At 37.6% G+C, this 12,603-nt stretch overlaps 1 protein-coding gene across 3 annotated transcripts in view; it reads left to right on the plus strand.

Annotated features, from left to right (window-relative positions):
• LOC126381866 (aquaporin AQPAe.a) overlaps window positions 1-12,603 on the plus strand; it is a 42,986-nt gene that overhangs the window by 25,522 nt on the left and 4,861 nt on the right. For 2 of the 3 annotated variants that reach the window (XM_050031401.1, XM_050031403.1), the window contains exons 2-5: window positions 4,312-4,400; window positions 6,720-6,844; window positions 8,177-8,446; window positions 10,354-10,518. In XM_050031401.1, the coding sequence (XP_049887358.1) occupies window positions 4,313-4,400; window positions 6,720-6,844; window positions 8,177-8,446; window positions 10,354-10,518 (648 nt within the window). In that variant the 5' untranslated portion in view covers window position 4,312. Of the gene's footprint in view, window positions 1-308; window positions 485-4,311; window positions 4,401-6,719; window positions 6,845-8,176; window positions 8,447-10,353; window positions 10,519-12,603 lie in introns of those variants that run through there. The other variant, XM_050031402.1, reaches the window with a different exon arrangement.

The raw sequence follows: 12,603 nt of genomic DNA on the forward strand, positions 1-12,603 counted from the left end.
GCTTTAGAATTAGAATACTTAATTAAAAAATTATTTACTACAAGGACGATAACCTTTCGTACGCATGAGTTATCCTTTACGCTAGTGGGCACCTACGGTGCATATATCGCACCACGGCACGTTGAATCCTATCGTGACTTAATTAACAACTGCGTGTCCCCCGCAATTAGAGAATATCCGTGTTTGTCATTATAATGATAATGCGGCCATTAAGGAATGACGGCACGAAACAATGCAGTTTTGGGATCTGTTAGAATTGCGGGAAACAAGGGATGACACATGAGCGCGCGATATAAGGGATTGACCATAGGAGAGCAACGCAGATGGTTCGTTGACTCGGGTCGGATACGTTCGTGCGAATGTTGTATCGGTTGTAAGGCTTATACGAGCAATATTGTTATTGCTTTAGTGTACGGACCACGTGTGCCAGTGAGTGCAGGCAATAGCCAGTGTTTGTAGATCGCGATTCAACAGCAACCCGCAGGTTAGTATGCTAATACATTATGATAACAAAGATACCAACGGATTTACTCCGTGACTGTAATGTTTTCACATGTTGTTTAACTATTTTTGTTCAAGGATAGTCATATAGGAAAAAAAACGGTAAGTACATTTTTATCGACACGTAAAATATATAATATCAAAACTTTTAAAAGTTATTTTATAGGTTTTGATGTTGACAAAGTTTGTTCTTTGACGAGGCTTGTGTGGATTTCATTGACTGATTTTAATTTCATTTTTGACGAAGCCTAAAGCATAGTCTTTTTATTTATTTTTTTTACTATTAAGAAATAATGTTATTAAAGGAGTTAATTTATATTAATTGCAACACCATTTAAAAAAAGTTTTGTTTGAACGTGTAACCATGAGGAATGAGAATAGTGCAACACGGACCTCCGCAGGCCGAAAGGAATGAGTGGAAATATTACCTTATTCCAACCATAATTAAACTTATCTCAATAAAATACTCCTTATCCATTTACCTATTCATACATTTTAAAATACCTAACCGTTAAAATTGCTAGACCGACTGTGACAATTGTAAATAGGTAGTTATATACGAACGTACTTTTGTACTTACTAACTCTTAAAGGTTTAATCGATATATTTAGGTTCATTCAATACCTACGGATCATAAAATAAAATAGATAAAAATAGTACCTCAACAAAGGCATTAAAATACAATTAACGCTTGTAAATATACTTAAACACTAATGGCTCAGATACATCGATAGAGCATATTGCGTTCTGAGAGTTCGCGAGTTCGATTCCCGTACGTGCACATTTCTTTTCAAATTCTTAAAAATATTACAAATTGGTACCTATCATATACTTTAACTGGGAAATGTAAAAAAAGAACTATTTGCCTAAGAAAATTAAAAAACAATTGTTCTCTACTCTACCAACAGCGAAGCAGCGGTGTGTAGAGTGCTCAGTGGCGTATATTATAAGTTTTTTATATATTATTTCTTATTTATACTCTGATAATATGTACATTTATATGTAATGTAAGATAAATAATAAACATATACAGATTAAATAAAAATAAATAAGTATATTAATGTTCAATTTACTTGTATGATTGAATTTTATTACAAATAATAATAATATACATATACTCTACCTGCTTGTTTTATCGGTTAAGGTCAACATTACAATTATTAATACATAAACCTGACCTAGTCAAACAATGAAGTATACTGCTAGCTTTACGCTAGCAAATTACTACAGTCAATCAGTATTGTCAGTTGAAATTATTGATTATTAGTCTATATTTATTTGTTCTGTACTATTACGATGGTTATAAATATCATTAATAACAATCAATAATTTTGTTCTAATTTTTTTTATTATTATTTATTTTCTTTATATCCTTAATCTAAATACATGGTTTGAATGATGCCGTTAAACCACAGAGGTTTGTCTCGGCACCTATTCGTCGCATTAAAACAGAAAAATAAAAAATAAAATAAAAATAATAATATAAAAATACAGAAAACATTGAAAGAAATGAACTCAAAAACACACACAGTGCACTGTCGTACCGAGTAGGCATAGGCATAAAAAGGTATCCTAATTTGTGAGAATAGTGAATTTGACTGCATCAAAGATACATTATTAAATGCTAATCTAGAAATAGAAGCTAGTGTAAGATGATCAAAAACCAGTCTCATTTTACCATTCGACTTATTTTTGAATGACCGCTTTTATTGATGACGTCACAGGACAGTATTTCCATGCAAACTCCAAAGGAAACTTTCGTTTTGACGTTTCGTAAAACAAACGTTTCGTAATAGTAAGATTTTTTTTAATAACGTCTATAGGGCCCTGTGTCGAGGCTTTTCTTGCAGCTTCTTTTCCCCGGCTATACAGGTTGTGAGAAGCTGCTACTGCAGCTAAAACTACTGTTTTAGGCGGATGAGACGTTCGTTATGTAAAAATTGACGATTTAAAGTGTAACTATGTTACCTACTGAATAAAGATATTGTTGAATTTGATTAGAATAAAACAGTGGGGGATGGGGTAATTTTACTTTGTCTACACTAAAATAGGCCTAAATTAATTAAAATTAGGCAGATACCGGAAGTAAACTTTCCCATTGCCCGTGATTTGTCGCGCGTGTACAGGCACAAACAAAAATATTGACGTGATATAGAGCGTGGTCCCCAGTTAATTAGAATAATTTGTGTCCGGCCGCGATGCGACCCGCTCATTTCCCTATTTACTCAATTACGCCAGGGCCGCACTTAGAGCGATAATTACCCAACTTGGTAATGACAGCTTGATTGACGTTGATGGTACGTCCGTCGCCTGTCAAAACTGAAAAGCATACAGTGTTACTACAAAACAAAGACTAAAAGATAAACTATGTTTAAAATATAATCCGTATACGAAAGAAGTCCCGAACGCCGCGGCGCTACTGTCGCAGATCCTGCATAGAATTATTATGACTTGTCAAGTTAGTTTCATTAAAATCCGCCGACTTCTTTTGTGGCGCGAAATAATATTTTAAACCTAGTTTATTTTTAGTTTGTGTTTTGTAGTAACACTGATAATGTTTTGGATTATATTTCAACGCGGGGATCTAAATATGAAACCGACTGCGACAGAAACAAACATAGGTACTTACTAACAACATTTAACTCATACTTTATTCATAAAAAGACGCATGTAAGCAAATAAAATAAAAATGCTTGATTAATACTCATATTTTACGAACATCTGAAGGATATAGGAAACTCATTGAAGTATAATTTCCATCTTTGTGTTCTACTACTGTATCTTTAGTTCTTGATATTTTTTCGTAAACTGAAGGAGGTTAAAATCCTTACCCAACCATACCATTCCGTAATACACAGAGCAGAGGCTAAACAAGATGTCAGTTTTAAACCTTCTTAAATCTAAATCTGACAATAGTTTTTCGATAAAACTAAAGAACCATCAAGGGGACATGTAAGTAATACTTACGAATCTTCCTGATTCCGACCCTGCCCAACAATTAAACGAATACCCCAAACTGTATAATCGTAGATGAACACCTGACAGGCAGATCTCATTGTAAAATGTAAATAGTAACATTTTATCAGATTCACTCGAAACTAGCCACCCGAAACCTATAATTTAGAAACGGAACTCTTATATAGACAGGCACTACTATTGTTAAAATGTGCTTTGAAGATAACATCAGGAGAGTTGTTGTTTAATCTGGTAGTAATTTGTGAAGGAAGCGTTTTGAAATACTGTTTATTAACGTCTAGTTTTTGTGAGAGACAAAAACAAAGACCGCAGTACCTACTAAAAAATCTAATGTGTATTTTCCATTATACTTCACCTACCCTGCAGGGCCAGAGGATTATATGCGTCACTATAACAAGTCATCTTATCTATGTCATCAATCATAAAATGATGAAACGTTCATTGAGGAAGACTACTAGACAACAGTTTGTAATAAAACACACACATAACATAACAACATATTATATTATAATGGTAACATTAATAATGATAAGTCCATTATTCAAGATTGAAGTATGTAATTACATGTTTAAAGCTTTTGTGATCGAATGAAAGCTCTCAGCGTTTCACTTCTCTCCAGCCAGTAGCAATAAGCATCTAGACAAAAATTTTAAAAAGGCATGTATTTCCATAAAATATCAAGAGGTTTTAGGTATACTTGTTGTAACTTAAATAAAAAATGACACTCTAAATTGATATCATTATGTGTTTCGTAATTATAAGTGTCAAAAATGCATAAGAAAAATAAGTACTTAATTAAACGATTATATTTAAAAAAATCTGTTTTGTCTACAGAATGGGTGAACTCGCTGCAAGACTAGGCCTGGACGAGCTGAGCGGAGGAGCAATGGGCATTGGCCGGGCACTCCTCGCAGAGTTTATTGGTAAGTACAAATATTCCATGCACTGAACGTCTTCATAAAATATAAAACAGAACATACAAAAAATCATATAAAATCATCATTTGAGCTAACGACCTCCGTGGTCCAGTGGTTGAGCGTTAGGCTCACGATCCGGAGGTCCTGGGTTCGATTCCCGGTGGGGAGATATCACAAAAATTACTTTGTGGTCTAGGGACCCGTGACATCGTAACGAATGCTGAGGGGGATGATACAGACCATGATTCTGAGTTAAGATTAAGTGGGATTTTCTATCGCAAAATTTATGAAAATATTGGTATTTTTTAAAATTACTTTCAGTTCCATACTTTTGCTTTTTCTGTTATGGGCGATAGGCTGATCCCTTATCACCATAAGGTTCATCATATCCATCTTTGGAATTCGTATCAACAGTGGCTGCAAGTTGTCTTTGATTACTTGTGGCTCTGCCCACCCCATTAGGGATTACGGGCGTGAGTTTGTGTATGTATGTATGTTCCATACTTTTGCGGCGGAAAATTCCATCTGAACCATCCCTCAAAGTTTCCGTTACGATGTAACCTATACATTTTACTTATCTATATCTACGACTCAAATTATGCAGCACCTTCGCTCCGCCTAGTTCATGCGTCAGGTCCCCGATACCGACCCCGCCGGCGTGGTCGACGATTTCCCTCATTCAGCGCTTATCGCTATCGACCCACTAGGGTCGATTAATTCTTTCAAATATTTTTCCTCTCAGACGACGCCCTGAGCCGAGGTTCGCGCCCAACTGGGCACCCTCAGGCCTGTTGTCTTAAACGTTGTACCGGGTGAGAGCCTTCAGCGCTCCCCATTTGTCCGGCCAAGTAGTTAATGCCATCTGCGGCAAATCTACAATAAGTCACGTCAAAAAAAAAAAAAAAAAAAAAAAAAAAATAGTTCATGCGACATACGTGGGTGTAAAATTGTCGGAGATGTTTACTTAGGGCTAAATAAATACATTGGGCTTATAAAACACTGTTGGTCACTGACCTACCCCCTATCCAAAGATTAACATAGAAGGCAAAACACATATTTTATAGTTGTTTGGTTTCCTTCTCAAGCATATAGAGATATCCTTACGATATTTAAGACCCATTAGTGGTAGTAAACCAAGTCGTTTAACTTTTATGTTAGTAACTTTACGATTTCTTTAAAGGTGAGCAATACCCACAACAGACTTTGTCTAGACTTTATTACAAAAGAGGTTATAAGGCAGTTAAGGTCCAGAGCCAGACAGTGACAAAAAAATACAAAATTGTCGGAAATGATGGCGCATTACGGCACGAACGCCATTGAAACTATGAGATGTCGTAATTCGATAAAAATTACAAACCGTCAACATTTTATGTCGCTTTATCTTTAGACGAAATTATGGCCATTGTTTGATGACAATGACATAATAGAAGATTGAGTTAAAGTTGAGAAAGTAATTATTTGTTGATAACTTTCTTCATCTTTGTTTTATAGTTTTGTACACGAACAGTTGGATACATTTTCCCAAGGTTTATTAAATTGTTTATCAAATTAACAAGATTTGATATCATTCATGAAAAGATTCACCAACCTTAATGGAGCATGTTAAATTACTTACTTAATTAAATTATTTATTGCGCGCCGGACGTAATCCGGTAACAATAGTTAAAACTATAAACAACAAACCATACAACAAACAACAACAATAACAACAACAACAAACAATAAGCATTTCTTATGCATTTTTAACAATAGGTAAACCTACATACTCCGTACCTACATCAGACGGTTCCAGTCTTGTATACTTTTCGTTGTCTGCTTTTTGGTATAACATAACATAACGTAGGCAGAGGTGCGACCATCGCAAGATGAACTAAGTACACTTCACGGAGCTTTCTGTTGACTAACGTGATAGGTGGTGAGCCGTATCGCCGTCTATAATGGTCGAGACAACTTTTTTTTTTTTTTTTTTGACGTGACTTATTGTAGATTTGCCGCAGATGGCATTAACTACTTGGCCGGACAAATGGGGAGCGCTGAAGGCTCTCACCCGGTACAACGTTTAAGACAACAGGCCTGAGGGTGCCCAGTTGGGCGCGAACCTCGGCTCAGGGCGTCGTCTGAGAGGAAAAATATTTGAAAGAATTAATCGACCCTAGTGGGTCGATAGCGATAAGCGCTGAATGAGGGATGGTCGAGACAACTGTGTTAGTGAAAACTGCACCTAAGATAAATGAATTACTCATTGGTGCAAATCCGGTACCGGGTTTCGAACCGCCGCGCATGACCACAGCATGACAATTACTCACATAATAAATTATTGTCCAGGTAACGTCCTGCTGAACCTGTTCGGCTGTGGAGCGTGTATAAACATCGCTCAGGGCACCACAGCAGCGCCCGACATAGTGCTGATAGCGCTTTCCTTCGGTCTCGCAGTCTTCGCCGCTGTCTCAGTAAGTATACCTACTATAAAATGCGTTAAAACCCATGTAAGGTATATTATAGAAAGTTCTATGTCTGCATAAATTACGTATATATCTTATATATTACTATATCTCTTAACACTTTCAAGGACAGAACGTCTAATGACGGTCCGATTCCAAGTTGTCATATTCTCATACTACCTATTATGGACCATCAATGACCCATGGTCTCTGTCCGTGAAAAGGTTAAAACTAATAGTCAGTGAAGAGATACTCCACTATTATCACCACCACCACCATGGAATCCATTCCACATGATAGTAGAGCGGTATAGTTTAGAGTAGAGTTTAGTTTTTAGACAGTACGACTGTCCTAGTATTCCATACCCAGATTACCCTGAATGAGTTTGAGATTGCCGAAAACACAAGTAAGTATCTTTGATTCCTAGCCTTTGGACTGTAGAACTCTACCTAGCCTTTATAGGTTAATACTTTGAACACCTTCAGAATAGTACTTGGTGGTACTGACTATGCTCAAAGTCACGATGGCATAAGACATGTAAATTTAAAATACTCAATGGAAACATTGTATAAACAAAGTCGACCTTAACTCCAAACAAGGAGCGCTAGGACTTATTACAGACTATTCTTGGCAATATGATTAAAATTCAATGCTGCTATTCAAAACAAACGCGTATTTCTATAAAAGCAAAGGTGTCTGAGCTTCATATGGACAACAAACTGATAACACATCTGTAAACTGTGTTCATGATTAGTAAATCTATACACCACATTATGCATTAGCTACCTGACGACTACTTTCTAAGACACACTCTCTGCTAAGCTTCGTCTGGGTACCCACAATTTTTATTTTATAAGTGTCCTCAGAATACAATAGCAAAATAGCACTCGTCCTCTTATATTGAAAACCACGTAAGCGCTGATGCGATTTTCTTCAATAAACGTCGATTTCATCATCAGCCCATTAACGTCCCCACTGCTGGGACACGGGCCTTCCTTATGGATGGATAGGGAGATCGGGCCTTAAACTATCACGCGGGCCCAGTGCGGATTGATGGTTATTAATGACTACTAATGCAGCAGGGACCAACGGCTTAACGTGTCTTCCGAAGCACGGTGGAGCTCGAGATGAAAACTTTTTTTTTGTGGGCACCCATCCTGTGACCGGCCTTTACGAAAGTTGCTTAACTTCAACAATCGTAGACTGTTGAAGAATGTGCGTAAAAGTGGAGCCCACATTTTTTTACTTGGATGGAATAGCTTAACATCCATTAGTAAGTACAAAGTAAGTACTTAAAAAGAAAAAACCCCATGCACTAACTAAATCTCACGTTTCTCTCAGGCTATTGGCCACATGTCAGGCGGCCACCTCAACCCAGCAGTGACTGCGGGCATGCTTGCCACCGGCCGCGTGAAGGTCGCGCGAGGGATCCTGTACATCATCGCGCAGTGCGCAGGCGCAGCCGCCGGCTCCGGCCTGCTCAAAGCATTAACCCCTGAGCGGGCTGCCGGCAAACTCGGGGTCACTGGCCTCGGCAATGACGTCACAGAACTCCAGGGCTTCGGCATCGAGTTCTTCCTTGGATTCGTACTGGTCTTCGTTGTTTGCGGGGTAAGTTTTACACGATTTTAGTCCTTGGGACTCTATACAACAGGGCTACGAGATCCACTTTCTAGTATCGGGGATGTAATGTAGGAGTAGATTAAGTTAGGTATATGATGAGAGGCATTCTCAAATTTTTCATGATTAACGGTTAAGTATAACGATCAAAATACACAATACATTGGACAACAATAATATACCTACCAACATTTTCCTTTTACAAAAATTATATTGACTAAGAGGATGTAAATAAATAAACTTAATATACTTAATTGTCTAATATTTATAATTGAAGTACCTATTCCACGAATTTATAAAGCTATTTTCCTTACTGAAACCTGTTCAGAGGGATTTTGCTCTGACAGATGCAACATTCACTTAGTCATAGCTAAGCGTAATCATTTGAGGACATTTTGCAAGTAAGTAAGTAACTATTCACTACAATGTACTTACTTAAAAGTTTTTAAGCGTACTTACATTCAGGGACATCGTGGATAGAAGCACGTTGTCATTTCTCGTTTCAAAATAGGTGCAGTAAGGAAATTATAAGCAGAGGCTACGATTATATCAGAGAAAACTTAGCCTCTGAATTCTCCAAATGCAACACCGTATCACAGGCTAGGTACCTACCTAATACTTAAACAGATAACATAGGTAATAGATGTACCCTTTGCTTGAATCATTGAACCGAATTCTGCTCGTAGCTTCCCTGTGTATGTTCAGTTCGAACCTCGAATATGATTGGGAAGTACTCATAATACACCCCACAAATAGATCAACAGGATTTTTTTGGTATAGGTATCTATCGTCATCATCTATACTACGATATTAGATACTTATATCGCAAAAACTCGTAAGGGCGTCTCGTGATACGGAGTAGTTGCCTACCGACTGCAATACAGCATAATCCGATGTCCTCAATCGCTTAAATATTTAGCATGCTTAGTTTGTCCCTGGTTCATTATCATTACTCATTCATTACACGACTGTAGTCGCATTTAGAAAATTAGCTTTCATTTCTAGGTATTTTTGTCCGGAGTTTATTATTAAAAGCTGATATGCTATTTGTTGACAGTTTCTTTCGTTGATTTTGGTAGTCTGGACATAAGCTTTGAGATTAAGATTCGCCTATATTGGAAAATATGAATAATCGCGTTGACAGCGACTCCCCGAACAGCAATTCCCGCTACGCCGAGTAGAGACTCGTAACCCGTAAAGAGTTACGGCGAGTGGTTTGACGTCGCGCGATTTTTTAGAGGTTTTTCATGAAAGGAAATCAAAAAGAGTACTGAATGCTGCAAAAAATAATTCGCGTGTCAAAGTACCTAGGTACTTACTTGTTTTACATTTGCGAAATAAATAAAATGTTTTAAGTATTAAGATCATCGACAACAACGCAGCACGTTACTTTCAGCCATCGTTTTTTAAAGATATTAAATAAATACCAGTAATCACCGAAAGGTGCCAAATGATCGAGATATCTGTCGCTAAAATAGAAGCGTTCGGATAAGCCAGTCTTAATCTGAAAATATATTTGACCTAATCAAATGAATTATTAAACATTACATTATGGCTTAATCTTAAATCTTGACTTATTTGATAAACACAGACGGTAAACATAAGGTGTGGTCTATATTCTAAAATCATAAGTAGGTAAGCTCTCTTACACACGAGAAGCAATTTGTTGTTGATTTCATCGATAGCAAAGTGCTGCTCGTGTGTAAGGGATCTTAGACACAACGGTATTCATACATAATTTCCTTCATCGCCTTATTTTCAAAATAGGACCGCTTGCTGTCATAATATTTAATACCACCTACATTCCACTCAGTTATTATGCCTAGTTATATTATAAATAACGGACGACGTTTGACAACTGTTTCACATATTCCACTTATACGTAATATTCTTTCCAGGTTTGCGACCCCCACAAGCCGGACAGCAAGGCGACGGCGCCACTGGCCATCGGCCTGACAGTCACTCTTGGTCACCTGCTAGCCGTGGACTACACTGGCTCTGCGATGAACCCTGCCCGCTCCTTCGGGTCGGCTCTCGTCGCCGCTGACTGGGGCAGTCATTGGGTAAGCAATATAAGCTAACTAAGAAAGAGAAAATTAAATCGAAAAAGACGGGATGTTAACCCACAGCTCTTGTCAAGTTGAGACGAGGGTGTTGACCGTTACGCCATCACGCACCAACTTCTACCACACCTCATGGTATAAGAAGACCAGGTACTTATGCTCAATTCTATGACAAGCCGCCATTGCTAGCCCATTAATGATGTAAGTGTTACCATTAAATTGGTACCTATCTCCAACATTCCAAGGACGTAAATATTATTATTGAAAATTAAGTGAACTACCGATTACGTGTTTTTGTTCGCATTTTGACAGAACGACATGACATATTTGGATTTACATATTAGCACTAATCGACAAAATGACTGAATTAGTATATCGTCAGAATCGATAAAATGCCCGGGACACCTCCGTGGCCTCCGTGGTCCAGTGGTTGAGCATTGAGCTCACGATCCGGAGGTCCCGGGTTCGAATCCCGGTGGAGACATATCACAAAAATCACATTATGATCCCTAGTTTGGTTAGGACATTACAGGCTGATCCGTGCTACGGAAGGCACGTTAAGCCGTTGGTCCCGGTTACTACTTATTGATGTAAGTAAGTAGTCGTTACATGAGCCATGTCAGAGGGCTTTGGCGGCTCAATAATAACCCTGACAGCACGGTTGATGAGGTTGGGAATTCGCCTCACAACCCACACGATAGAAGACAGGGACAAAACTTTATCACGTTGCGCATTTTGCCCTACTGGGTTATCAGGGATTCAGATTTGGACGAGGTAGATAGGTACCTAATTATCTATACGCTGGAATATGGCATACTTGTTTCCAGTGTTTAAAAAAAAGCCGTTCAGTACACATTGTTTATACGTACCTATCTACATCCTTGTCCATCACAACCGCATTTCGTTTTTGTTTATTTTAATGTACGATTAACGCGCGTCAATTCAACCACGGTTTTATATATAGCGGACGAGTGTGAGCCACGACCATGACCAACGGATCAAGAATCGGCTCAATCGACTATACTGTGTCACTTGGTTAATGATACACTCTTTATTTATACATCGTCTACAGATGTTGAAACAGCGTAGCGTAGATTTTCAAATGTCTGACAAAAGGAGGCTAGTTTCCAACTAGTCAAATCAGTTACTTTTTACTAAACGTCAAAACACGAAATTACTATGGAATTTGTTTGAAAAATCACACTGTGACGTCATAGAAAAATGTGATAAAATGTCGCACTTATTATTACGTTTTTCTTGTTTAAAATTCATAAATAAGTTAGATAGAAAAAAGAAAATTTTTTTCATTAGTTTTAGATGTGTCTTTATGTAGTAATCAGAATTTCAGAATTTAATTTAAACCTAGTACATACACGACCCAAGTTAACACAATCAGTTTTATTACAAAACGAAAACTAAAAGACGGACTAGGTTTAAAATACTTATAATTCGTGGCACGAAAGAAGTCTCGCGACCGCGGCGCTACTGTCGCTGATACTGCACAGAATTATTATGACTTGTCAATTAGTTTCATTAAAATCCGTCGCCTGCTTTTGTTGCGCAGATTATTATTGTAAACCTAGTTTATCTTTAGTCTTCGTTTTGTAATAAAGCGGCAATGAACCAATAAATAGTCAAGACCGCTATATTTCGTAAAAAGACAATACCTCTATTCGGTGTCATCCAGTTACATAAGATTTTATGAACCAAACCCATCGAAACATTATAACAATTATAAGTAATAATTTATGATAAACTATGTCTCACATAATATGAATCCAAAGGATTAGCATACCTACTACTTATACGTACTTATATATACATGGCAAGCGTCTAAAATGAAATTGATTTTATGTTACGGCTAACACCGGAAAAAGGAGAATATGCATGTTAACCGCCTAAAATTCGATCCGAATGCAAACGTTTGATCTACAAACGAATACGACACGTTTTGTAGTGAAATATTTCATCATCATCAGCCCATTAACGTCCCCACTGCTGGGGCACGGGCCTTCCCTATGGATGGATAGGGAGATCGGGCCTTAAACCATCACGCGGGCCCAGTGCGGATTGATGGTTATTAAC

The sequence above is a fragment of the Pectinophora gossypiella genome, chromosome 3, assembly GCF_024362695.1.
Source record: "Pectinophora gossypiella chromosome 3, ilPecGoss1.1, whole genome shotgun sequence".
NCBI lineage: Eukaryota > Metazoa > Arthropoda > Insecta > Lepidoptera > Gelechiidae > Pectinophora > Pectinophora gossypiella.